Below are 26,100 nucleotides of genomic sequence, written 5' to 3' on the forward strand. Positions count from 1 at the left end.
CCAATATTACTGATTCAGCTATGATGCTCCGGCTTGCAACAACTCTCTCCTCCAACATACACTCCTCCACAGATAACAAAAGCACTGCAGAGACTCCAAAAGTTCAAACTAAGAGACTCAACCTCAAAGGAACACACTGGCCAAATAAGCTTTCTTCTGGCACCTTAGCGAACGATGGAGTACACAGAGCGATAAAATGTATTTGCAGTAGAATACACACCTCCTCTACAGCAGTCATTCAACTGCAAATATAGCTTATTGCTTCATATATTCCAATGCCAGGAATAATACTCCTTTGGCATCTAGAACAGAGTAATGCAAAGCTAATTAAGAAATCTATTTACACTATTTAAGAATACATGTAAAAAGACTCAACATTACTGCATGGCTCTATTAAAACATACAACTAAAAGAAGTTCCATGATTTTCAACTTAGTATAATGAAAGAATTGTTCTAACTTTGGTTCATTTGGGGAAAAAAACTACCATTTTTAATACATGGCATCGATACATTTAATACATCGGCATCAACCCAAAGATAAACAAATTATTTTCTAAGAATAGAAAGATCACCTTTTCAAGCTGAATAACACTTTCAGAGGTGAATAAATTCTTTCTGAGATCCTCCATGCTGCAAATTGCACTAGAATTTATACTCAGAAAGAGTTAATTCACATCTTAATGATCTGAAGTTTACTCTTGGGGAGGAATTTACTAAAAACAGACGCCAGTTCCTAAAAATAAGAGGTTAACTGTAAAGTAATTTAGGAAAGTGGTTATTCTCTTTCAGGATAAAGTGCAGGAAGGGAAAATATTGCCTATGTTTAAATAAATAAAAACTGTAGAATAAAATGATTCATTTCAACATTAGGTTTGCATACAAGAAAACAATACCACTTTACCCTAAAATGTCATACTTGTTAGAGCATAACAATGAGGGAACAACTACATAAATATCAATAGAGAGCTTACCATACACCCTTATCAGTTACCTGCAATCTCCTGTAATCGATCTTCATCAATGTTGGGATCAAAATCACTGCCCAAGACATCTGTACTCCAGGTCTCACTCACTGTTTCTGAAATATCCCGATCATCTGTTAGCCCCATCATATCGCGAATTTCAAATTTCCGTAGTTTATCATCAAGGTTATCCTGTGTTGTAGCTGTCAAAAACAATGAGAAGCCCGCTTTATTATAAAACAGGAATCCATTTGCCTATAGCCAACTTAAAAGAATCTTTCTCTGAGTTACAAGTTAGAAATGTTTTTTCATTTACTCTGAACATTTTTAATTCACGAAAAATCCATTCTTCTTAGTAAGGTGAGACTACAAATTTTACTTACTGATGAAACTGAGTGCTTGAAAAAGAAGAAAATAGCCAAAGGGGAAACTAAGTTTAATAGTTAACCACATAGAAATTTTTTTAAAAACTAAAACTGACATATATTTATTTATTAACTGCTATATACAAAGCAGTGAAAGTCTCTCTTTTCAGAGAGAATCAGAATTTGGCACACTGAAAATCAAAAATATAATTTGATTGAATAAGTAATTATCAAGTACCTATATTGTAAAAGGGCTGTTGGAGGATAGAAAACAAATATGTAACATGGCCCCTGGCCTCCAAAAGCTTAAGGCTGTTTTTCATACTGCTTTTTTATCAATTTCTTACCTTGTTCATGTTCCAAAAGCTGTAGAGCTTCAACTCCATTACTCCCAGAAGGCCCTGCTCCAAGTTCTGACACAGATTCTCCTTCCAAGTCCAGAGAAGATACCGAATTAGAACGATTTGAAGGACCTGCAGAAATTTTTTTTTCTGTTAGTGACTGTCTTTAAGCAAGACACACTGCTGAGCCACATGCAAATTTTCATGCTTTGATAAGTGATTAAAAACTGTTAAGATACTGCTCTGAGAATTAAATTGAAATACTGAATCTGAAATCTCAAAATTCTTCAGAGTAGCAGTCTTTTTTTCTGATTCATAGAATGACCAAAATTGCCACTTTGAGAATTAACCATTCAATTTTTTTCACTCATATTTCTGTTGTATGTTCCTGGATCAATGAGGTGTGTGAATGGTGCAGCACAAACCTATCACTCTTTAATCACTTATACACCAAATGACAGTACAAGCCTGACAAAAACAACTGTGAGCAGTTTGTCACCTAGAGTTATAATGATTTAGCTCTACTTTGGAAAAAAGTAAAAGCAAATTTGGAAGAAAAATGACATAAAATTTAAAACTATAAATGCTACTGAAACAAAATGCTGGTTTATTTGTTCATTCTAGTTAGACATGCATTATTTATGTACCTCTAAAGGAGCTATAGAGTCTAAAAGGCAAATACTTGGATGGCCATTAACAGGAAATACACAAAACTGCCAAAGACTGGCAACAAGAATATTGAGATTTTAATGAAGCAAACTTACTTCTCTTTTTTCCTCATTTCAACTTTTTAACAATCTGTTGCATATCAAATTTTAAGTATTTATCTTTATAACTAACTGTACTGTAGCACACTTACTAAAAGGCAAAGATGGCATAAGCATCCTTCTTAATAAAGCTCCTTTAAAGAAAACTACAAAATCTACTTGAATCACAATTCCTGGAATAAAGTAACCCTTCACCTTCAGATATTCCTTCCAGATTATCACTGCAGAGGGAAAAGCGCAAGGTTTTATCAGGTTTACCGTGGAGTTTGGTTTCATCAACAGGGACATCTCCTTGTCCTCCATCTGAAAGCTGCATGTTTAAGACCTAAGAGATAAAGTCATTCTGGTATTGAAATTATAACAAGTGAAAAGGAGATGGAATTTTAAACAAATAACAACCACCACCACCTCACACTTCTATAGCACTTTAAGGTTTACACTTTATTCTAATCAACCCTGAAAGGTAGATAGCACAGTAATTCTATCTATCTACATTAAGGATGAAGAAACTAAGCTCACAGAGATAAAGAAAGGTTCAAGAGTCACACAATAATAATAATAATAAATAATTAGCATCAGAGCCAGGATTCCTAGTATTACCAAGCTTTAAGCTGAAGGGACTACCTAATACAACCCCTTCTTATAACAGACCAGGACATTGAGGGGAAAAGTGACTTGCCTGTGGTCACATGGATAGTAGGTAGCAAAGGCAACATTCAAATACAAGTCTTCCAACTCACAATTCTGTATTTTTTCTATTACACTGCAGGTCACAGTCTTCTAACTTCAAGTTCAGCCCTTTTTCTACTACATAGTGATATCACTATTTTAAGGCTGTTTCCTTTTTTTTCCCCCCTTTTTTTTTGTCTAGGCAATGGGGTTAAGTGACTTGCCCAGGGTCACATAGCTAGGAAGTGTAAAGTGTCTGGTCTGAGGCCGGATTTGAACTCAGGTCCTCCTGAATCCAGGGCCGGTGCTCTATCCACTGCACCACCTAACTGCCCCTAAGGTTTTTTTCTTAATTAGAAAAATCAATTTTCAAAAATTTAAAAGTCTTTTAGTACTACATAATTTTAATAGTATTAGTATTTTAGTACTAATAAACTTACTTTTTATGACCACTTTCAGCTATTAGAATCTCTAAGGCAGGAAATGAAACCCTATCTTATAACTTCCCTAACAATCTTTCTTAGAAATGAACATCAACAGGAAGGCTGAGCTCCATGACACATTCCTGAAGTTCTATTTCTGGGAAGGCTGAGGCCTGACTCCAGGGATTCTGAGCTGCTGCAGCAAGGCTAAAGTCTACTGGGTGTCCTCACTAAATCCAGTACCAAAGTGTGAGACGCTAGAATCAAATGGCCACCAGGCTTGACCGCAGAGGGACGATCTGCCCCAGGTCAGAAAAATGAAGCATTTAATTAAAGCCTCTGTGATGATCAGTATTAGGCCCAGAAGTGGCCACTGCACTTCCAATCTAAGCAATCTAGAAAGTTGCTATTGTTCACTTGTTTCAGTTAAGTTTGACTCTTTATGACCCCATTTGGGGTTTTCTTGGCAAAGATAATGGAGTTGTTTGTTATTTCCTTCTCCAGATTATTTACTGATGAGGAATTGAGGAAAACAGGATTAAGTGACTTGTCCAGGGTCACACAGTCAAAAAGTATCTTAGGCCACATTTGAATTCAGGAAGAGGAATCTTCGTGACTATAGGCCCAGAACTCTATCCACTGACCCTCCAGCTACTGGAACTAGGGAGACCCAGTGTCAAGTTGGATGAATAAGTACAGATAGCTCTTGCTTTATGTAAACTCATATCACACAAATTCAATTTTACAAAAAGAATTCTGAAAGGCATGGGAAGATGTAACAGAAACATGTACGAAAAGAGTTTGGAAAAAAGCATGGATTTGACAAAGATAAAACATTCAAAGAAGTTAGTAAGAAGATTATAAAATCAGCATAAGAATTGGAGCTAGAAGTAAATGAGAATGTAGAAGAGTTGATTCAGTCTCATGAAGAACTGTCAAATGAACTCCTAGCTACAAAGATTACAGAAGAAGAAAGAGAAGTTTTGGAACCTGAGGTTTAAAAAAAAAGGCTCACAAAAAAATAGGTGGCAGAAATATTTCATCATTTGATTGAAATTTTTTTCTTGTATTAAAATGACAGATCCAAATACTTTAAGATTTTCAAAAGTTAAAAGACTAGTTAAGGATAATATTGCTTGCTATTGTCAGATATATGAGGGGAAAAAAAGAGAGAGCCACTGTCCAAATATCTCTCAATACCTTCATAAAAAAACTGCACAGCCAGTGGACAAAGGGTAGGCACAGTGGGTGGGGAAGAAGCAACATACACACACCTGTGTTAATTTTACTGTGCTATACTGTGCATACTTTATCATTAATTTTATCTTTCATTTCATTATCCTGTCTATTATCATGGTATGTCTGCATTTTAGTACACTTTGTGACTTGCATAAAGGTATTATGTTGTGTATGCCTTTGTTATATAGGCTAAATAAAGTGGGTGAGTAGAGGCAAATTTGCATTACATCAAAATCACTTTATATAGAGGTCTGCAGAATGGTCCACTTATGTTAAGAGAGATCTGTCTGTGAAATTAAACTGGCAACAGGAAAGATTATATTTGAGCAAATTATTTTTCTGTGATTCTCTTTTTAAAAAGAATAAATTGTTGAGATACCATAAAATTTTTCAAATTTTTCCTTGGAAACAGAAAACACTGTAAGTTAGTGTGAGTTGAGCTTGCACTTAGCTTTACAGAATCTGGCCACATATGAAGGTTCAATATTGCTGCTAACCCCAGCTCCTAATCTCTCAATGTTAATCAAGATGCATTTTACAATGTCTTATATTTGTAAAGCACTTTCAAAATACTTTTATTAGTTCTCACCACAATCCTCCTGACTCATCTTTGAATTAGATGTCCAATTTTTTAAAAGATTAAATGACCTATTCAAAGTCAACCAGCAAATTGGAGGCACAGCAGGAATTTGAACCTTAAGTATCTTATTTTCCAGGCAAATGTTGGAAATACATAGGAGAAAAAATAAGAAATTCCAATCCATAGAAAGGTCGTTTTAACATCTATATTTAAATAACCAATTGTTAATAGTTTAAGCACTAGTACATTATAATGTCAAATACAGTATAAACAATTACACTGTACAATTTCTTTTAAAAATCTACTTGAAAATATATTTATTCATTCTCTTTAAATTAAACAATAAATATTTTGCAATAAAAATTCACGTTGCTACAATACTTTAAGGTTTATGAAGAGCTTTCCTTACAACAACCCTACTGGGTGGCAATGTATAAATCACTGCCCTCATTTCAGAAATAGTGAAACTAGGGCTCAGAGAGAACCATGGAGTTGGGGAGATCTCCAACTTGCATATCCAAAAGGCTCTGCTTGGAAACTCACAGTAATAAAAAGCTCTACTGCTCTCAACGTGATCCTTCTACTTCTTCTGCTGTTATTCAGTCGTTTTTTAGTTGTGTCTAACTCCTCGTGACTTCATTTGGGTTCTTCTTGGCAGAGATACTGGAGTAGTTTGCCATTTCCTTCTCCAGCTCATTTTACAGATGAGGAAACTGAGGCAAATAAGGTTAAGCAGTTGTCTCGAGTCACACAGCTAGTAAGTGTCTGAGACCAGGTTTGAACTCAGGAAGACGAGTCTTCCTAACTACAGGCCCAACACTCTATCCATTGTACCATATCCATTCTACAAACTAGAGTCAAAATGTAAGGTCTGCCTCAATTTATGCTGTACTAGGTTCTAGAAGGTTATACCAGTGGACAACAAGTTCAGGCAGGCCCTATATCACGTTGTAAGTTTCATAAATGCCCAGAGACAGATCATATCTGCCTAAAGATAAACCCAGTCAGTTACAGAAAAGGTAATCCACAACTACAAAAAATCACAAATCATTTTTAAGAATAATAAATTCTTAATAAAAATTCATGAATAATATGTTTTATCTGCAAAAAAAGAATAATGCCTCTTGCCTATTTGTTCAAGTGCTCACAGAAGCTTGAAAAGGACACTTGACATTCAGAGTGATTTCAAAAGATGCAGATGGTATAATGGAAAGAACCTTGGTCCTGAATCAGAGAAACTTGCCCCAGGCCACAAAGCCAGTAAGTCACAGTTATGACTCAAACTCAGACTTGGGCCTTCACATTGCTAACATCAGTACTTCTACTTGCTATATTTACAAAGCATCCTGAATTGTCAAAACCATCAAAGAAAGATCCTTATAATAAATAACTTCATGAAGAAAGTTCCTCCTAAGGAAAACAGATGTGGAAAGAAAGAATATAAAACAATTACATAGCACAGTGAAAAGAATAACGAATTTGGGGTCAGAAAACTTGTTTCAATTTCTACCTTTAACACTAAGTGACCATGGGCAAGTCATTTTACCTAAGAACTTCAGTTTCTTCAGTTAAAAAGTGATAATAATCCATGTACTTCTCAGGCTATTTCACAGGACGACTGAAATAAAAGCATTTTTAAACCTGAAAGCACTACAGAAGTGGGAATTTTTATTACTATAAAACTGAGGACTATACCTAACATTCGGCAAAATAGCCATACCTCATTTTCTGACATCATGCCTGGAGTAAGCTGGGGGCCTGTCCCCAAAGAAATGACCAACACTTCTTCTGGCTGCACTTCCTGAATCGTCTCTTGGATAATCCATCATGGTCTGGGTGCTGATCAATTAGCATATTGGTACGACTTCTGCTCCGAGTTGCTAATAAAAAATTTCAGATACAACTTTTGAGGAAATTTTTTAAATGACCCATAAATGGCTCACAGATAAGGGAAAACTTAAAAATAACATAAAAGACTCACAAATAAAAAGTCAAAATAAACTTAACATAGAATGCTTGCACATGCACAAAAAAGAGTGGACAAAATACAGATTGCACTTATGGATGACATAAAAGTAGGACTATCCTGCTAATCTACCATAACATTACTGACTCCTTTTTCAAGAGTTCAAGTAGAAATTTCTAATTATGCAAAATGGAATTCAAAATTAAACATCCCAGTACAAAAGACAGAAATACTACGTTAAGTAGCATACCTAAAATATGAAATATGATCTTACCCCCCCATCTCTCACAAAGCACTCAGTCAAATATTACTACATAGTACAATTATTTCTACAATATGTCTTAGCCTCCTCTGAGAGCACAAGCTGCATGACAGCAAGGCCCAAAATAATACCAGGAAATGTTATAGTATTATGGAAAGAGTTTTGGACTTGAATTCAGAGAACATAGATTAAGATGCCAAGTCTGCTACTTTCCACCTGAGTAATCTGTATACAGTCATTTTCCCTCTTTGGGCATTAGATTCTGTTATCTGTAAAGCAAAGGAGGTGGACTAGATGATCTCTAAGTTACACTGCAGTTCCAAACTATCCCTATGTCTTATTTAAATTCTGTATTCTCCTTACACCAAGCACAGAATTCTGAACACAGCAGGTGATCAATAAACGTCTGTTAACCTTAAATGAGTAGATTTGTTTCACAGTCAATGTGCATATGGGTGGTAATAAAAACACCCTCTCATCAGGTCTTATTTCCTAGAATATGAACATTATCTTCCTGTAGAAACTGATGAATAAATAATTCCCACAGAGCACTGTATGCTAGGCTGGGAGAGACAGAAAGATTAGATGCAGTCTTGAAGCTCAGACTTTAGGAGAAGGATAAGACCAAACATAAATAATGATAATACACAATAGTCCATGGTAACTGACTAACAGAGTGCTGTTGAGGATATGAAGGGGCAGATCGTTAACTAGGCTCTATTATACAAATGAGCTAAACTTTAGGTTAAACAGTATTGTAGAGAAAGAGCATTAGAACTGGAGTCAGAACAAGGTTCATGGCCTAGCACCATCCCCTCTTATGACTGTGGCCATGAGCTAGTAACTTTATTTCTTTAAAATACAGTATTCTTATCAGTAAAATGGAAATAATAATACATGCACCACTCCCAAGAACTACTGTGAGAAGATCATATTGTAAATTATAAATAAGGCATTATAGAAACAGAAACTATTCGAATTATTTTTTCAAATTCAAATTTAACAAGAATTTGTTAAGTGACTACTGGGTGCCAGCCATATTTAGAGCCACCAAAGACTTGGAAGACAAAAACAAACACAGTCCTTGCCCTCGGCAAGGAGTGAATATTCTGCTGGTGGGAAATAGTATGTACACAGATAAGTAAACGAAAAACGTAAGGAAAATCAATACAAGCAGCATCCTAACAACTGAGGGAATTGGGAAAGCCTCTTGTAGGAGGTAGTACATAAGCTGAATCTTGAAGGAAGTTAAGGATTTCAGAGGTCAAGGTGAGGGAGTAGAATATGGAAGGAGGAGATGAACCAGGAACTAGGTCAGTTTTGTGGGAAAGGATTAGAAATTAGGCTTCCACAGCAGAACAAGGGAATTCTGAGCAGGACTTCCAAGGTCTTGTGGATAGTCCTTCAACCAATCAGAAAGTGCTCCAGACATTCTGCAAAACAACTAGTTCTAGGGGCAGCTGGGTGGCACAGTGGATAGACCACCGGCCCTGGAGTCAGGAGGATCTGAGTTCAAATTTGGCCTCAGACCAAACACTTGACACTTACTAGCTGTGTGACCCTAGGCAAGTCATTTAACCCCAACCGCCTTACAAATAAAACAAACAACTAGTTCCTTAAAAAGGGCCCTGGAGACCAAAGGTTGCAACCCTCTTGCTTAATAATCTTCTTGAATATGAAGTGACACACCCTGAGGGTGGAGATAGCTGCCATTTTTGAACATGGGACATAAGAACTGGGAGGGATTAACATGACAAGGAGGAACATGAGATAGGCGGTTCAGGAAGAGCATAACTCAGATAAACTGGTCCAATCCTAGCTCTGATGGGAGGAGCAAACTCATACTAACAGTATAAAAGCTTGACTCTCCCACCAGGGGGTGCACCCAGTTCACTCTGGAGTTTCTTCACTGAGCAGACTCCACTTGGCACTGCAACTGGGAAAGCAACAGGCTGCCACAGCTTGCCTGGCTAACTTCTCAACCCTGCTGAGGAGGTTCAAGGGGGGTCTATTTCTAACAGTCTGACTGAAATATCTCATGTGTAAGAAGAAGAAATGTGCAAAATCACCCTGAAAAGAAAGGCTAGAGCCACATGGTAAGGGAGTTTAAACATCAAACAGATGAATTTGTATTTTGTCCTAGAGCAAACAGGGAAGCACAAAAGCTTCTTGAGCACACCAAAGACATAATTAGACCTATGCTTCAGTAATACATTTTAGCAGCTGTGAAGAGGACGATGTGAAGAGGACGATGTGAAGAGGGAAAGACACTTGAGGCCAGAAGTTATTACAACAGTCCATATAAAAGTTGATGAAGCCTGAAACAAGATAGTGGCTGTGTGAATGGTGGGAAGGGACAGAGAGAAGGGATGTAGTAAACAAAATCAAAAGGACTTGGCTACTGATAGGACATGGGGGTGAAAGGGCATGAAGAGTTATGCCTGACTCCAAGGCTGTAAACTTGTATAACAATGGTGGTGCTTAAATAAAGTCAAAAGGAGAAGTGAGTTTAGGGTAAGGTAAAATGCTGCTCTGGATATGTTGACTTTTTAGATGCCAACAGACAACTAGGTGGAGATGTCCAGCAAGCACAAAGTGATAGAGGGCTAGACTTCAAAAGAAGCCTGAGTATATAGATTTAAAAGTAATTTATACAAAAATGATAGCTGAATTCATGGGAGTTAGAGACCAAGGAGGAAGAATTTAAAAAGAGAAGAGAGGAGTTGGGAGAGAGTCCTCCTCTGTCCCTCTCTCTTCATAAATTCTCTCGAAGGGCTAATCAAATAGCCTAATGTACAAAAATATAACCAGGAAATTTTTCTTATGTTTGAATTTAAAGACTGTGCCTTCTTGTCAAATTCAAGACTTTAAGAAAGATCTGGCTACTATTCCCTTTCCTTTTCCCTCCTATAAGCCAAAAACTGACTATCAGCCTATCAAGTAGGCTCCCAGAAGTCAAAGCACTATCTATTCTTCTCCTAGAGTTGAAGAATCCAATGGTTCTTTGGAAAATTACTAATCAATATTATAATGTAATCACAGAATTTTAAGGGTTAAAAGGGCCCTCAGAGGTCATCTAGTCCAACCTTTACTCTACCACCTCATTAACAAATATGGTCACCTACCCTCTGCCTATATTTGGTGATGTGAAATTCACTGACCTCAAAAGAAGTTTTAGAGGATATCAGATGCCAAACTTATGAACTCTGCTCTTCACAAGACAATTCAACCTTCTTTCAGTGAACCATAACATTAAACATAAGTATTAACTGTAAACAAACAAAAACTCCTCTTTTAATGACAATTATATACTACACTGTAACAAAGACAACTGGAAAAACAAAGGTTTTCCAATATCCCTTTGATCAAAAGTTACCTTACTTCCAGGATAAGATGTAAGGGAACAGAAATAAAAACAAACTAACTTATCACATTGCCACCTTTCAGAATTAAATATTGACAAAATTAAATATGATCTTTTTTATCACATGGAAAAGGGACTCCACTGGCTCATCTCCACTCTAAAAAGATGAACTAGTAGCAAAATGCAAGCTGCAGAGAGATAGGTGTTGGCTCCATTTAAAGAACATCTTCCTAACAAAGAAAGCTATTCAAAATCTGAGTGGGCTATCTCTGGAAAGAGTGGATTTATTTTCAAGCAAAATCCGAGATGACCTCTTATTAGGAATGTTGTAGAAGAGATTTACGATTAAGTACAGGTTGAAGTAGATGACCTCCAAGGTCCTTTCTAGCACTGAAACTCTGTGAAATGCTTTAAGTGTAAAGCTTGACTGAGGGGATAAAAAAAAAACACTTTCTATTTCAAAATTCAGAGTACTTAATTAATGAAGCAAACCCTAATTGTATTTCAATTTACAAGAAAGCATAACATATAGCCTATGTCAACATTCAGCGTACAAGAATATTTTTTTAATATAAATTTATTTATTTTTAGTTTTCAACATTCACTCCCACAAGTTTTTGAATTCCAAATTTTCACCCCATCTCCCCCTCCCCCCACCCTAAGATGGCATGCATTCTGAATATCCCTTCCCCTAGTCTGTCCTCTCTTCTATCTCTCTCCCCTTCCCCTTCTATTTTCCTGTAGGGCAGGATAGACTTCTGTACCCCATTTCCTCTATTTCTTATTTCCCAGTAGCATGTGAAAACATTTTTTTCTAAACATATGTTTTTAAAACTTTAGGTTTCAAATTTTCTCTCTTTCTCCCTCCTCATCCACCCTCACTGAAAAGGCAAGCAACTCAATATAGGTTGTAGTGTACAAGAATATTGTAAAAATTGACTTGATTATCTAACTAAACCCTGTTTCTCTTACATGTATTGTGTCACAATTGATAAATATCATGAGACAGTATCTTATTATTTTGTAGGTAAAAGATAAATCTTGATATATTTACAAATAAAAACTTGCACTATAAAAGGAGGCAAATTCTCCTTTGGTTACTTATTTCACAAAGGTACAAAATAAATACAATGACATAGAAAAAAGAATTCAAATTAAATACATTCCTTAGATGACATGTGCGAATTTTAAGGGACAAATGCCACGAGGACCTTAAAATATCTAAATCTCAAATAGTCATTTACACAAAACAAGTAACACATGCACATGAAGCATAATTTGTGAAATAATTTTTTAAAATAGAACAAAGAGAGCCTATTACCCACCAAATGGGGTTACTAGAGTAATGTGAGCTGTGAGATTGGTGGCTGAGGGATCCCATGCAGTGATGGCTGCTAACTGTTGTCCTGGGGTTCGACAGCATTAAACAGAAAGAAAATCAACCCTTTGAACAACAGAAACATTTTTAGAAATGTGAAATAAAATGCAATGATCTGGTATCAATTTCATAAAAGAATTATGGGGAAACATTTAAAAATTATTTTCCATTAGTTTTAACCCTAAAATAGTTTCAGAGTATAACAAGAGAAAGCTGTTACACTGAAATAAGCTATGGACATGATTAACTCCAAATTAATAAACATCATTCCTTTCTTCCTTTTTAAAGAATAGACGCCCTTGATATTCTAATCTCACATAAAGTACAAATGCAATATAACAATGTAATGGAAAAAGCAGGTGATCCAGTTAGATAATAAAGGTTCTGTTTCTTAGCTATACTATATGCATTACATTAGGCAAATCACAGACTCATTTTCATTTGTAAAATATAACACATGCACTGCACAAATGATTAAACACTATACATATAAGCAATCATTACTATTATTCTGCTTCAATAATTTTCTAATGCATCCTTGAGACTTGCATGCTGATGTCAACACAAGCTCCAGCAAGGCCAAACAACATGGAAGGAGTCAAAAAAGGGGATCAATAACAGATTTGTATCTACCATCTTGAGGCCTATTACCAGAAGACTGGCCGTCAGAAGATGACTTTTTTCCCCCACAACCATAGTGACTCAAGAAAACAGTCTACTAAAACCTACTGAGGTTAGGATCTACATCAGTAGAAGGAAAACTCACAGCAATGAAATCAGAGTTCTCTGAAGTATTAGTATTCCTAATATTATTTAATTTTAAAGATAACATGATGATACTAGTTACTAATAGGAATTAAAACACTAATATTCCTAAGATTCAACACAGCAAAGCCCTGAATTGGCCAGAATTAGATTAAAAGTAAGTACAAAATACTAAGACATTATTCAGTAAATGAGCTGCTTTAGAACAAACTGTTATTTGACTTTTGGCCTCAGAAAATCAGATTTCATCAGTATGGACTTTCCCTCTACCAACACAGATAACAGCTGTCCACTCCATGGTGGACAAGGTGATAAGACCAAAAGTAAGCAAACAAAACATTTATCATCTAGAGGCCAACTTTCTAAAATTCAGAGAGGAGGTCCTTCATCCTTAGCTAGGTTAGCCTTGGACTGCAGATACATAAAGCCCAAAGGTGAACCATACTTAAAGACGTTCCAGCTTATCTGTATCAGCCAAACCTTATGGCAAACTACTCCTTTCTAACTCCAGAATCAGAGTTTTTTTCACTACACCACAGCCACGGCAAAGACAACAGCTAAAGAAGAAATACTAAATAAAAACACTGTCATACCTTACCATCTACTATTTTATTTGCAGGTATAGTCCCACCTAACAAAAGGGGGACAGGAAACATACTGTCACTCAGGTGACTTAAGGACAATGAGGTACAAATGCTTAACTTCTATACTGGATAACTACAAAATTATATAATGGGATTTCACATCACCACAATAGGGTTTTGTTATAATTAATAAGTACCATTGGTCAGGGAATGCCTAAATGAGTTAGTTACAAGCTACCCACTAGACCAGGGGTGGGGAACCAGTGGCCTCGAGGCCACATGTGGCCACCTAGGTCCTTGGATATGACCTTTTGACTGAGTCCAAGTTTCACAGAACAAATCCTTTTATTAAAGAGATTTGTTCTGTGAAGTTTGGAATCAGTCAAAGGGCCACACTTGAGGACCTAAAGGGCCACATGTGGCCTCAAGGCCACAGATTCCCTAACCCTGCATTCGATGATAATTATTTTCTATATACAATGCCACAAACACCAAGCATAGTGACTTCCAACAAAGAAGATGCTCAATAAATGTTTGTGTAACTGACTTGAAGTTAGAACAGAGCTGGGCTAGATGCAGTTCCTCACTAACCTATACTCACCTAAGGGTAAGCGATTTTTTTTATTAGCTGGAGTAGCTGCAGGAGACAACTGAGGAGTATTATACGAAGTCATTTCCAAGCTGTTACTTTTTCCTGGCTTGGCCTGGGGTAGGTTTGCCAACAAGTTTTCAAGAGCCATTCGATCTTCTCTCAGTTGGTCACCCAACATGACATTTTTCATAAAACCAACCTGCAAAGAAAATAAGTCCTTAGTCAGTGTTCTAATACCTAGTCTCTTTTTCTCACACACACACACAATCTAACACCATTCCCACTAAGACCACTGTGCAATAAAATCATTAATACATTATAACCAAACCATACTACAAAGTCTCAAAATCCTGCTATAACATCCTTCTGCTGAGAACCTGAGATGAAAAATAATAGCTAATGACACTTCCTTGACAATCCAAAAAAATTATCTTCAAAACTCATTTAGGGGGCGGCTTGGCGGCGCAGTGGATAGAGCACCGACTCTGGTATCAGGAGGACCTGAGTTCAAATCTTGACTCTTCTTAGCTGTGTAACACTGGGCAAGTCACTTAACTACAATGGCCTCACGAAAACAAAACAAAATAAAACAAAAACACATTAAGGCTCACTTGTAGCAAGCTGTCTCTGGTCTGGAATAGCCCCTTTCTGATATCTAACATCTAACCCCTTCTACCCATCTTCTGTCACAACTTCCATACTAAATGCTTGCTTTCTTGATTTAATTCACTACCCAATCCTTTGTCTTTCCTCGCCTGTGAAATCAGAGGTGGGAAATTGACCAGACACACATGAGTGATAACCTCCCCCTGTCTTATAAGACTTACAGTGGTCCTGGTCTGAAAACCATGCACCTGACATGACCTGCTCCACACACCTTCTCAACCAATACAAACACACACTGATCTTTGGCAAATGAAAAACAGGCGTATCTGACCTCTCCTCTCTGAAGATGAAGATGCATACATCCTTCAACCTTCATCTGTATTTCTCCACGTCTCTAGAATTTCCTTTTCAAACTTGGGCCTTCCCTTGTGTGAGTTAAAGCACACCATAATTGAGTCCTATTATATTATGCATTACTGACCTCTCTGACTTTTTTGTGACAGAAAGTTCTAAAACTGCTAGGACATTGATCTTAAATTATCTTTTCATGGAATCAATAAAGGACATTGACTAGATGATTCCTAAAATTACCTATGTCCATTACTTTTTTAAAAAATGAATTATTTTTTGGACAGGACTTATAATCTCATTGGTATGGGAAAACCCTAGGACAAAAACTCCCTTTACTAATGAAGAAAGGCACCCACTCTGCAATTCACAGTTTCATAGAGTTGCCTAAGACACCAAGAAAGTTAACTGACTTGTCCAGGGTAATGTAGTCAATAAGTATCAGAAGTATAACTTGAACCCCACGTCTTCCTAACTCTAAAGTCTACTCTCTATTCATTATATAGCACTTCTGCTAGTATGAACTAGTATTAATATTCATAAGAATAGTTAACTATCTGGACACCTCCCACCTCCACTCAAAAATCTTCAATAGCCCCCTATTGCTTCTAGGATAAAATACCAACTCCTCACTATGACATTTAAAACCCTCCATAACCTGGCTCCTGCCTACCTTCCCAATCTTATTTATCATTACTTCCTTTCATATGGTCTCTATTCCATTCAAACTGGTCTCCTCACTGTTCCATAGACATAACATTCCATCCTGTGCTTTTGCACATATCTAGAGTATGGACTTCTTTTCCTCACCTCTGTCCCATAAACTCTCTCACTTTGTTCAAAGCACAGCTCTAATGCCATCTTCTACTTTGGGCTTTCTCTGATGCCTTCTACCCCTGACCCCTTCCTACCCAGTTTTCAGTAGGCTCTCTATCTTGAAATTATTTTGTACTTATTTGTGTGTTTACTTAATGGTATATGTGTTGATCTCTCCCCCAAAAGAAGGTAATATTCTTGAGGGAATGATTATCTTTACTATCTTTGACTCACCAGTTTCTAGCACAGAGGAGACATTAAATAAACACTAGATGAATTAAGCTAAATTTCATAAGGTTTGTAATTATATTATAAAGAATTTCAAAAACATGATACCACAAGAAGTCCCAACAAAGAACAAAGCTATTACCAGAGTGATGAGCTGGCTGTAGGTCATATACACCACAGTTCTACTCAACCCTTCTAGAAGGTTGACTGAAGACATTGGGGGAGTCTCTACTGCCCGGCCACCAATTACAACATCAAGGAAAGCAGCTACACAACTCTGTTGACAGAAGAAAAGAGCTCAGTTAAAATACTGACACTACAATTATAAAACAATACTGAGAGTAATGTCACAAAATGTGCTTCTTCAAACGGTTTATAAAAAAACTAAAAAATGTCATATGTCAACATATGAAATACATGTAAGTTATGCTATTATTTGTGCTTAACTTTCCTATATACAATAAAATGGTAATTTCTTTTTTATAAATCAGGTTCTTTTATATAAAAGAAAAGGAAAGTTTTATAAAAACCACTTTTATGATTCCATTATCTTCCTTAAACTGCATAAATTTAATTCTTTTTACATAGCAGAGCAAGAAACTTTTTAAAGTGATCTTTTCCATTAACGATCTTTTCTATCAGTAGTATTAACATCCAAATATAACCTAGATCAGATACAAATAAGAGAATCATTTACTACAAAAATAACTTATAAAATCAAAGGATTAAATGTCAAATGAGACTTCTCAGATTCCTAAAAACAATAACATCCACATTTATTCTTACTTTGTCAAATTTACCAAGGCTGCTCTTTGCTCGAGGATCTCCCTCCTCAGAGCCAGTCATTGCTAGCTGCTGTAAAAGGCGGCCAACCTGCAATCAGAAATGATATTAGGGATATATGTTCTAAAACAAAAGATTATCCACTAATGGATCTAGACTGGCAAATCACCAGCTGTGTGACCTTAGACAAGCCACTAATCATACCTTCCCCATAGCTTTCTCATGTATAAAATAAGGAATTGGATTAAATTATCTCTAAGGCGCCTTTCAACTCTAAATCTTATGACCTATGACCTTGTAACAAATAAAAGAGATAAAGAAATACAAACCTATAAGAAGGAAAATTAAGAAAATGGAATCAGAAAAGCCTATACACTGACTGTGAATTGAAGTCAACCTGACAGGTCTTTGGTGGAATCCCCAGAGATCTGTGTGTGGCCCTGTGCTTTCCAACATTTTTATCTAAGAATAAAATAAAGAGACAGGTGCTCATAAAGTATGAAGATGACAAATGAAGATAAGAGGAATGTTAACACACTAGATGATAATGCCTTGATTAAAAAGAAAATGATGATGAACTGGAGCATCATGTCTGAATCAATTAAAAGTAAATTCAATTAAAGCCTTACACTTGAGTTCAAAAATATCAATTTCAAAGAAAATATCTTAGAACTAAAATGGTGGATTAGAGGAAACCCAGCTGAACTCTCCCAACATTCCCCTCCAAACAACTTTAAAATAATGCTTCAAATCAAATTTTGAGAGTACAGCCAACAAAAGGTCAGAGTGACTTTTTTTGGCCTAAGAAGTCTGCAGGAAGTTCACAGGAAAAATTTGTAACACTGGGGGTAGAAGTTCATCCAGAGCTTGCACCACGTGGCAGAAACAGCAGCACCTTCAGGAATTCTCAACCCAGTTAGTAAGAGGCTTGGACAACTGACACAAAGATATTATAGGGCACCCTTTCCTGGTACCAGATACACAGCTGACACTGACTGACAATTCTATTGCCCATATGCAGTTCTGGGTTGTGGTTCCAGGGTGGAGAGGAGCACTAGTGGGTTGATCACAAAGAGCAGGGACCCTGGTCCCAATTCTAAGGCAAAGAGAAGTCAAAAGTGCTGGTGCTTGTGGCTACAAGGGACAAAGGGCTCTTCCTAGACAAAGACTAGAATGCAGACCAGGAGATCAGTGACCATACCTCTCCCAAGATCAAACCACTCTGAAATCAACCAAAACTTGCAAACCTCTAGAATTAGCTCTGAAAACAGCAGCAGGAAAAAGACTGAAGCTTGGGACAGGGTCTCACCGTCTCCAGGTGAGCGGAGCCCAACGTTAACATAAAGTTCCAAGTCAAGAAATAGCCTAGAAAAATGAGCAAACAACAAAAAAAGAATCTGACCATTAAAAAGCTACTAAGGGGGCAGGGAAGACCAAGACATAACCTCAGAAGACAACAATGGGAAAATAACTATTAAAAAAGCTTCAAAGAAAAATGCTAATTGGACACAAGCTCAATAATAATTCCAGGAAGAGTTAAAGAAAGATGACTAGTGAGGAAAAATTGGGAAAAGAAACCAAAGTGATGCAAGAAAATTATGAAAAGAGAATTAACAGCTTGGTAAAGAGGCACAAAAATCCAATGAAGAACTCCTTAAAAAGCAGAATAAGCCAAATGGAAAAAAGAGGTACAAAAGCTCAATGAAGAAAATAATTCTTTAAAAATTAGAATGGGGCAACTGGAAGCTAATGACTCCATGAGACATCAAGAAACAATAAAACTAAGTCAAAAGAATGAAAAAATAGAAGAAAATATGAAACGTCTCATTGGAAAAACAAATGACCAAGAAAATTAAAGAATTATTAGACTATCTGAAAGTCATGATCAAAGAAAGAGCCTAGATATCACATTTAAAAAAATTATAATGGAAAATTGCCCCAATATCTTAGATCCAGAGAGTAAAATAGAAATTAAAAGAATCTTCTAATCACCTCCTGAAAAAGATCCCAAAATTAAAACTCCCAGGAATATTAGAGCCAAATTCCAAAGCAAAGATGAAAAAGAAAATACTCCAAGCAGTCAGAAAAAAAAAACACAATTCAAATATTATAGAGCCACAGTCAGGATTATACAAGATTTAGTGGTTTCCAAGTTAAAAGAGCAGGGGCAGCTAGGTGGCACAGTAGATAATGCTCAGACCCTGGAGTCAGGAGGATGTGAGTTCAAATCTGGTCTCAGACTCTTGAAACTTACTAGCTGTGTGACCCTGGGCAGGTCACTTAATCCCGAATGCCTCACAAAAAAAAAAAGTTAAAGGAGCAGAGGACTTGGAATACAATATTCCAGAAGACAAAGAAGCTAAGATTACAACCAAGAATCACCTCCAAGCAAAATTGAGTATAATACTGCAGGAGGAAAAAATGGCTATTTAATTTAAAGAAGACTTTCAGGAAAGGATTCTGGAAAGAGTAGGTCAGAAAATTTCAAGCTCTCAAAATTTTCCTCCACAAAAGAGATAAAATAGCACCTCTAGGAGAACTTAGATCCCTGAAAATAAGTAAGAGTAGGGGGAGAAGAGGGGTCCTCTTGGGACAATTAGAGAAGATCTGAAGAAAAATCCCGGGAAGAAATTAACACCTCCAGGATAGGATCCAAACAACAAGGAGCAAGCCCTGGAGTTAGCTAGTTTGGGAGGCTGTCTCAGGGCCAGCTACAGGAACCTTTACCCCTGGGACAGTGAGGGGAGTTGGGTGCCTGACCTGGGGAAAATCCCCAGATCAGAACTGAGGGAACCTCTGCTGATGGGCCATGCCAGACCCAGCTGTGCTATAGAGACACAGTAGGGGCGAGAAGGAACCAGCACGTGCCTGGTAAGTGCAGATGCAGTGGGGCAGGGACCTCATTGGCTGTAGGCACTTATAGGAGGCTGAAGTTCTTGGTTTGAGTTCAAGGTCAGAAGGGAGAACTGAAGAGGATTAGAGGCCAGAGGCACCATCCCCTATGCCCCAGCACTGTAAGTGATTATAAAAGCTAAATTATTAAAGAAAAAATACATAGACAAAGGAGAAAGAATCCAACCACAGAGAGTTACTTTGGGGATAGAAAAGATCTGAGTTCGTCTTCAGAGGATACTGAAGCAAAGAAACCCTCTTCTACCCCAAAGAGTAATGTCAAATGGTCACCTGCCCAAAAAGAATTTACTGAAGAACTTAAAAAAGACTAAAAATCAAACAAGAGAGATTGAGGAAAAACTAAAAAGAAAAATAATAATACAAGAAAAACAAAAAGATTATGAAGAAAGTCAACTAATTAGAAAAGGAGATCCAGAATCTTAAGTAAGAAAATAACTCCTTGAAAATCAGAATTGGGCAAGGGGAAGCCAGTGTAAGTTGTAAGAGATGATGAAATGAAAAATCACAATAATGAAAAAATTAAAAAGAATGTGAAACATCTTATAAGAAAAACAACAGATCTAGAAAACAGATCAAAAAGAGAAAACATAAGAATAATTGGACTACCTGAAAGTTCTGATCAAAAAAAGAATCTTGATACAATAATACAAGAAATAATGAAAGAAAATTGTCCTGAAGCATTAGAACAAGAGGGGAAAGTAGAAATAGAAAAAATCCACTGATCACCACTTGTAAGAGATCTAATGAGGAAAACTCACAGGATTATTATAGTCAATTTTGAAAATCCCCAGATCAAGAACAAAATATTACAAGCAACAAGAAAAAAACAATTTACATACAGTGGTACCACAATTAGAATCACACAAGACCTAGCAGTGGCAACAGTAAAAGACTGGAGGTCTTGGAACGCTATATATCAAAGAGCAAAAGTACCAGGCTTCCAGCCAAAAATATCATACCCAGCAAAGCTAAGCATAATTCTAAATGAAAAAAAAAATGGATGTTTGAGCTACTGTCAGCCTTTCAGGTCTTTGTTTTTTTGTGTTTGTTTGTTTTTTTGCTAGGCAATGGGGTTAAGTGACTTGTCCAGGGCTGCAGAGCTATGGTCAAGTGTCTGAGGACACATTTAAACTCAGGTCCTTCTGACTCCAAGCTGGAGCTCTATCCACTGCACCACCTAGCTGCCCCTTTCAGGTTTTTGTTAAAAAAACAAACAAACCCTGAACTCAATAGAAGATTTAACATACAAGAGCCAAGAGAAATATAAGGTACATACCAATGACCAACTATAAAGGATTAAATAAGGATAGAATGTTTACCTTTTATGTATGAAAAATGTAAAACCTATGTCTAAGGTTGTTACTAGTATTGAGGTAACTTTTAAGGAAGAGTAGAGTAGACCTGAATATGATATGACTTCAGAAAGTAAAACCATTCAAGTACAGCTAAAAGAGTAGTTATTTTTTACAAATGAGGCACAAGAGAAGAACCAATACAGAGGAATTAGATGCGGGAGAAGGGCTGTTAGTTCTGGAAACCTATTCTCATTGGGAATGAGTTTAAGAGGGGAAAACACATATACATTTAGATGAGTATAAGGGGCAGCTAGGAGGCGCAGTGGATAGAGCACCAGCCCTGAATTCAGGAGGACCTGAGTTCAAATCTGGCATCAGACCAAACACTTGACATTTGTGTGACCCTGGGCAAGTCACTTAATCCCAACTGCCTAAAAAAAAAAAGCTGCTATAAATAGATGAGTATAAAAATCTTCTAAATTTACAAAGAAATAAAACTCTAAGGGGATAGGAAGGGGGCGAGATAAAGGAGAGATCTTTAGAGGGGATGATGTGGGAATAGGCTAAAAGAGGGATCTAGAAAGGAATTTAGATTTAGGGGAATGAGAGAATAACGGAGGCATTGTTGGAGTGGGAGTAACTGGTCAAGTCATAGAGGGTAAGGTAGCAGGTAGAAGTAAAGTAGAGGAGTTAAGAGAAACAGGAAAAAAGAGATATGCACAAACACAAAGGTAAGGACTAGAATCTCTTAAGTAAAGTATGTGTTTATATATGTATGTATATATAAGTGTGTGTATATACATCTATATATACATACACATATATAAATATAGCCAATGCTCAATTATAGCCTTGGGGTAGTGAGTAGGGGGGAGGGAGGGGAAAAAAAGAACAAAGTAAAAAGTATACAGCAGAGAACAAAAGAAAACCTACAAGGAAACAAAGAAAAGATGGACAGCTTTCAACACAATGCACAGTATTTAATATACAGGCATTCTTGAGATGAAAAGTTATTGCTATATATTTTGAATCCTCTCCTATGTTCTGCTGGTCACATGATTTTTTTTTGTTTTTTCTTATTTTATATTTAAGTTTATAATGTTTCTTTATCTTCTTTTATTATGCATTAAGTTTTAGTATTTATCTAAAATAAAAATTTTTTAAAAAGAAAGAGAGGACTTTCAAGCATTCCTGGTGAAAAAAACAGAGCTAAATAGAAAATCAGACATTCAAACACAAGACTCAAGAGAAGCAGAAAAAAAATGAGTGAGAACTGATAAGGGACTTAATAAGGTAAAATTGTTTACATTCCTATATGGGAAGACAGTACATGTAACTCCTAAGAACTTTATCATTATTAGGGCACTTAAAATAAGTTTACACAGACAGATGGCATGGATGTGAGTTGATTATTTGGAATGATCTCCTAAATAAAATGAAAGGGTGAGAAAGAGGGATGCACTGGAAGAAAGGAGAAGCAAGAAGTGGAATAGGGAAAATTTGCTCACATAAAAGTAGCACATAAGGAAGAGCTTTTACAGTGGTACAGGAAAAGGGAGAGGGGGCAGGCAAGACTTGAACCTCACTCTCATTGGAATTAGTTAAAAAAGGGAAGCATATACATACTCAGTTGTGTATAGAAATCTAACTTACCCAATATAGAACTAGGAAGGAAAGGAAATAAGAGAAAGGGGGAAGGGGAAGAATGATAAAAGGGAGGACAGATTAGGAGAGGCAGGGGTTAACAAAACAGACTTTTGAGGAGAGACAAGAAAAAAACAGAGAGTAAAGAAATAGAAGAAAATGAGATGGAGGGAAATTCAGTTAGTAATTGTAACTGTGAATGTGAATGGGATGAGCTCACCCACAAAATGGAAGCAAATAGCAGAATAGATTAAAAACCAAAATCTAACAATATCTTGTTTACAAGAGGTACACTTCAAAAAGACAGACACAAAGACCTGGCTACTCAGATCAATACAATGATCCAAGACAATTCCAAATGACTTACATGCACCTTTGGAAAGAGAACTAATAATCTCTGAATGCAAACTGAAATATAATTTTCTCACTTCCCTTATTTTTCTCGCTCTTTTAAAAATATGGCTAATATGGAAATGTTGTGTATAATTTCACATATATAATCGATATCATATTGCTCACCTCAGAGCGTGGGAGAAGGGTGAAGGGGAGGAAGAGATTTTGGAACTCAAAATTTAAAAACAAAAGTACGTTAAAAATAAATAGTAAGTTTAAGAAATTTTTTAGGGGCAGCTAGGTGGCACAGTGGATAGAGCACTGGCCCTGAAGTAAGGAGGACCTGAGTTCAAATCTGGCCTCAGACCAAACACTTGACACTTACTAGCTGTGTGACCCTGGGCGAGTCACTTAACCCCAATTGCCCCCCCAAAAAAGAGTTAAAAAATTTTTTTAAATATCAATTTTACAAGATAAGAAAGGCATGATGAGATGGCAGTTTACCTAAAAAAAAAAGTATACTGGAAACTTGGTGAATCGATGGCATGATACACCAACAAAAAAAATTTAATATATCCTTAGGATACATTAATAGAGGTACAGCTGCCCTGGCTCTTCCCTTACACACAAATCTCTGGTCAGATCACATACAGAATACTTTGCCCAGGTCTGAGTGTCACAGTGTAAGAACAATGATAAAGTAGAGCGTCTCCACAAAGTAGGAGATAGTCTATTATAATAATGATCTAAGTCACAGAATTTTAGAGTTAGAAGATCCTACAGGAGAACAAAGAATGTGAGATCTGGACAGTATCTCATCACACAGGATACAATAACACAGGATCAAAAATTTAGAGCTAGAAAGGACCTCAGAAGTCATCTACTCCAATCCTGTCACTTTACAGATGAGCAAAATGAGGTCCAGAGAAGTTAATGACTTGCCCAAAGTCAAAGAGGTAATATTTACTAAGTGTCAGAGCCAGTATCTGAAGCCAGATCAAACCTATAGTGATGGCAGTTAACCACACTGATGAAATCACTGCTTTTCTTAACTATAATAAATAATCGACTGGGATAAAATTTAAGGAAAAGAGATGACAGAGATAATATTCTGATGACTCAGAATATTGCCAAATAAATTGTACTGATTTCCTATATCACAATATGGAAAAAACAACCAGACTTGAAGTTAGAAGGCCTGTGCTCTAATTCAGGACTCTTCCACTTATGTGACAACCTCAGACACTTAACAGGTGTGGTCACTTAATTTCTCTTGAACTCTGTTTCTTCATCTGTCAAATGAGGATAATAATACCCCTATTTCAAAGGGTTGCTGTGAGAGTCAAATGAATAATTTATGTGCAGAGCTTTGCAAACCTTAAAACACCATATATAAAAGCTACCTATTATTTTAATGGTTACAGTATAGACCTGAAGTCAAAAAGACCAGTTTTCAAATCCAGCCAGAGACACTTAGTATTTGTGTAATCCTGGACAAGTCACTTAGCCTGTATGCCTCAGTTTCCTTATCTGTAAAATAAGGATAATAATAGCACCTACCTCCCAGGGTTGTTGTGAGAATAAAACAAGAAAATATCTGTAAAGCACTTTGAAGACCTTAAAACACCACATAAATGCTAGCCAGCTACTTACCATATAGGGTTAGGGTGGAGAGTAAATGATAATATATGTAAAGCACTATAGAAATATCAATAGTTGTCATTATAATTTTTTCATAATTCTTAGAAATAATGTCAAAAATCAATCCATGTAAGACTGCATGTCTTATTAAAATTACCAAAAAATACATACCTGCATCAAATTAAATCTTGCCACCTCATTTATGGGAGCATCAGAAATTATTCCATACTGTTCTGGGTTGACAATTGCAGGGCAAATGAAGCAGGCTAAGAGGAGATCAGTACACATTGCCCTCACTTCCCCTATATCAAGCCGATCTACACAGGAAAGTGTTTTATACATTTGTGATACAATCCACCGCAAACTATGGGGAAAGCAGTATGTATTCTGTTTGAGATAGCCAATAAATTTGTTCACCAAAGCCACCAGTTTGGATTCATTCAAGTCCACCATCTCTTGGACCTTTTGTCTGAACCTATCTGAACCTCTCTCTCCAAAAAGCTTTTCCTGCTGGGATGGAGAGAACCTCTCAATCAACTTATTTGGATCTGTTTCCAGATGGTCTTCATCTTCAACCAACAACTGCATGATTGGCTCATGTAATGTTGCTGTGAGGAAGAGTTTGGCAGAAAAGAGCCCTTCAGAAAATAGCTTGAATAAAATGCTGAATGCACAAGTTCCTCTCCTCAAAAGACGCCTAGGGTTGTCACTTTCTTTGAGTTCAAATTCAATCAGATATCGCAAAACCTGAAGAAGGTAGCTCTCATCTTCTTGCATGATACAGTTGCCATAGAGAGAGGTAAAAACTGTATGAATAACACTCTGAGTATTATCCTGGTTCAGTTTTTCTCCAGCAACCAAAGAGGAGGCAATGAGTCGAGGGTTTTCTCTTAACCTATTTAAGAATTCTCCATAATAAGTCTCTTGAAATCCCAGCTGCTTATATCCATCAACAAACTGTGTATCTTCCAAGATCTTGGCATGTTGGCAACATTCAGCAGGAGAAGCTTCAGCACTAAAAGACACACATAAAATACACAACAAATCCCATTGAAATAGGTGAATAATACTTTCATTTATCAAGGAATATCATCTCAAGTTGTTAAACCATTTAAGCCTTTGAGCAATTGAAACAGTAAGATCATACACAGTGACATCATACACCCAATGGTGGTGGGGTGGAACTTGCATGTTATCAAGTTTGATTTAAAAAGAAAGAATATGGAGCACTGGCAG

General features: G+C 36.6%; 1 protein-coding gene across 1 annotated transcript in view; it reads right to left on the reverse strand.

Moving 5' to 3' along the window:
• GAPVD1 (GTPase activating protein and VPS9 domains 1) overlaps nt 1–26,100 on the reverse strand; it is a 93,163-nt gene that overhangs the window by 34,786 nt on the left and 32,277 nt on the right. Inside the window, 9 exon segments of the mRNA XM_078150125.1 lie at nt 993–1,166; nt 1,676–1,801; nt 2,632–2,761; nt 7,067–7,164; nt 7,167–7,226; nt 14,267–14,456; nt 16,398–16,532; nt 17,042–17,128; nt 25,036–25,879. Coding sequence (XP_078006251.1) covers nt 993–1,166; nt 1,676–1,801; nt 2,632–2,761; nt 7,067–7,164; nt 7,167–7,226; nt 14,267–14,456; nt 16,398–16,532; nt 17,042–17,128; nt 25,036–25,879 — 1,844 coding nt within the window.

The sequence above is a fragment of the Phascolarctos cinereus genome, unplaced genomic scaffold (genome assembly GCF_003287225.1).
Source record: "Phascolarctos cinereus isolate Bilbo 61053 unplaced genomic scaffold, phaCin_HiC Scaffold_2;HRSCAF=192, whole genome shotgun sequence".
In the NCBI taxonomy this organism is placed as follows: Eukaryota; Metazoa; Chordata; class Mammalia; order Diprotodontia; family Phascolarctidae; genus Phascolarctos; species Phascolarctos cinereus.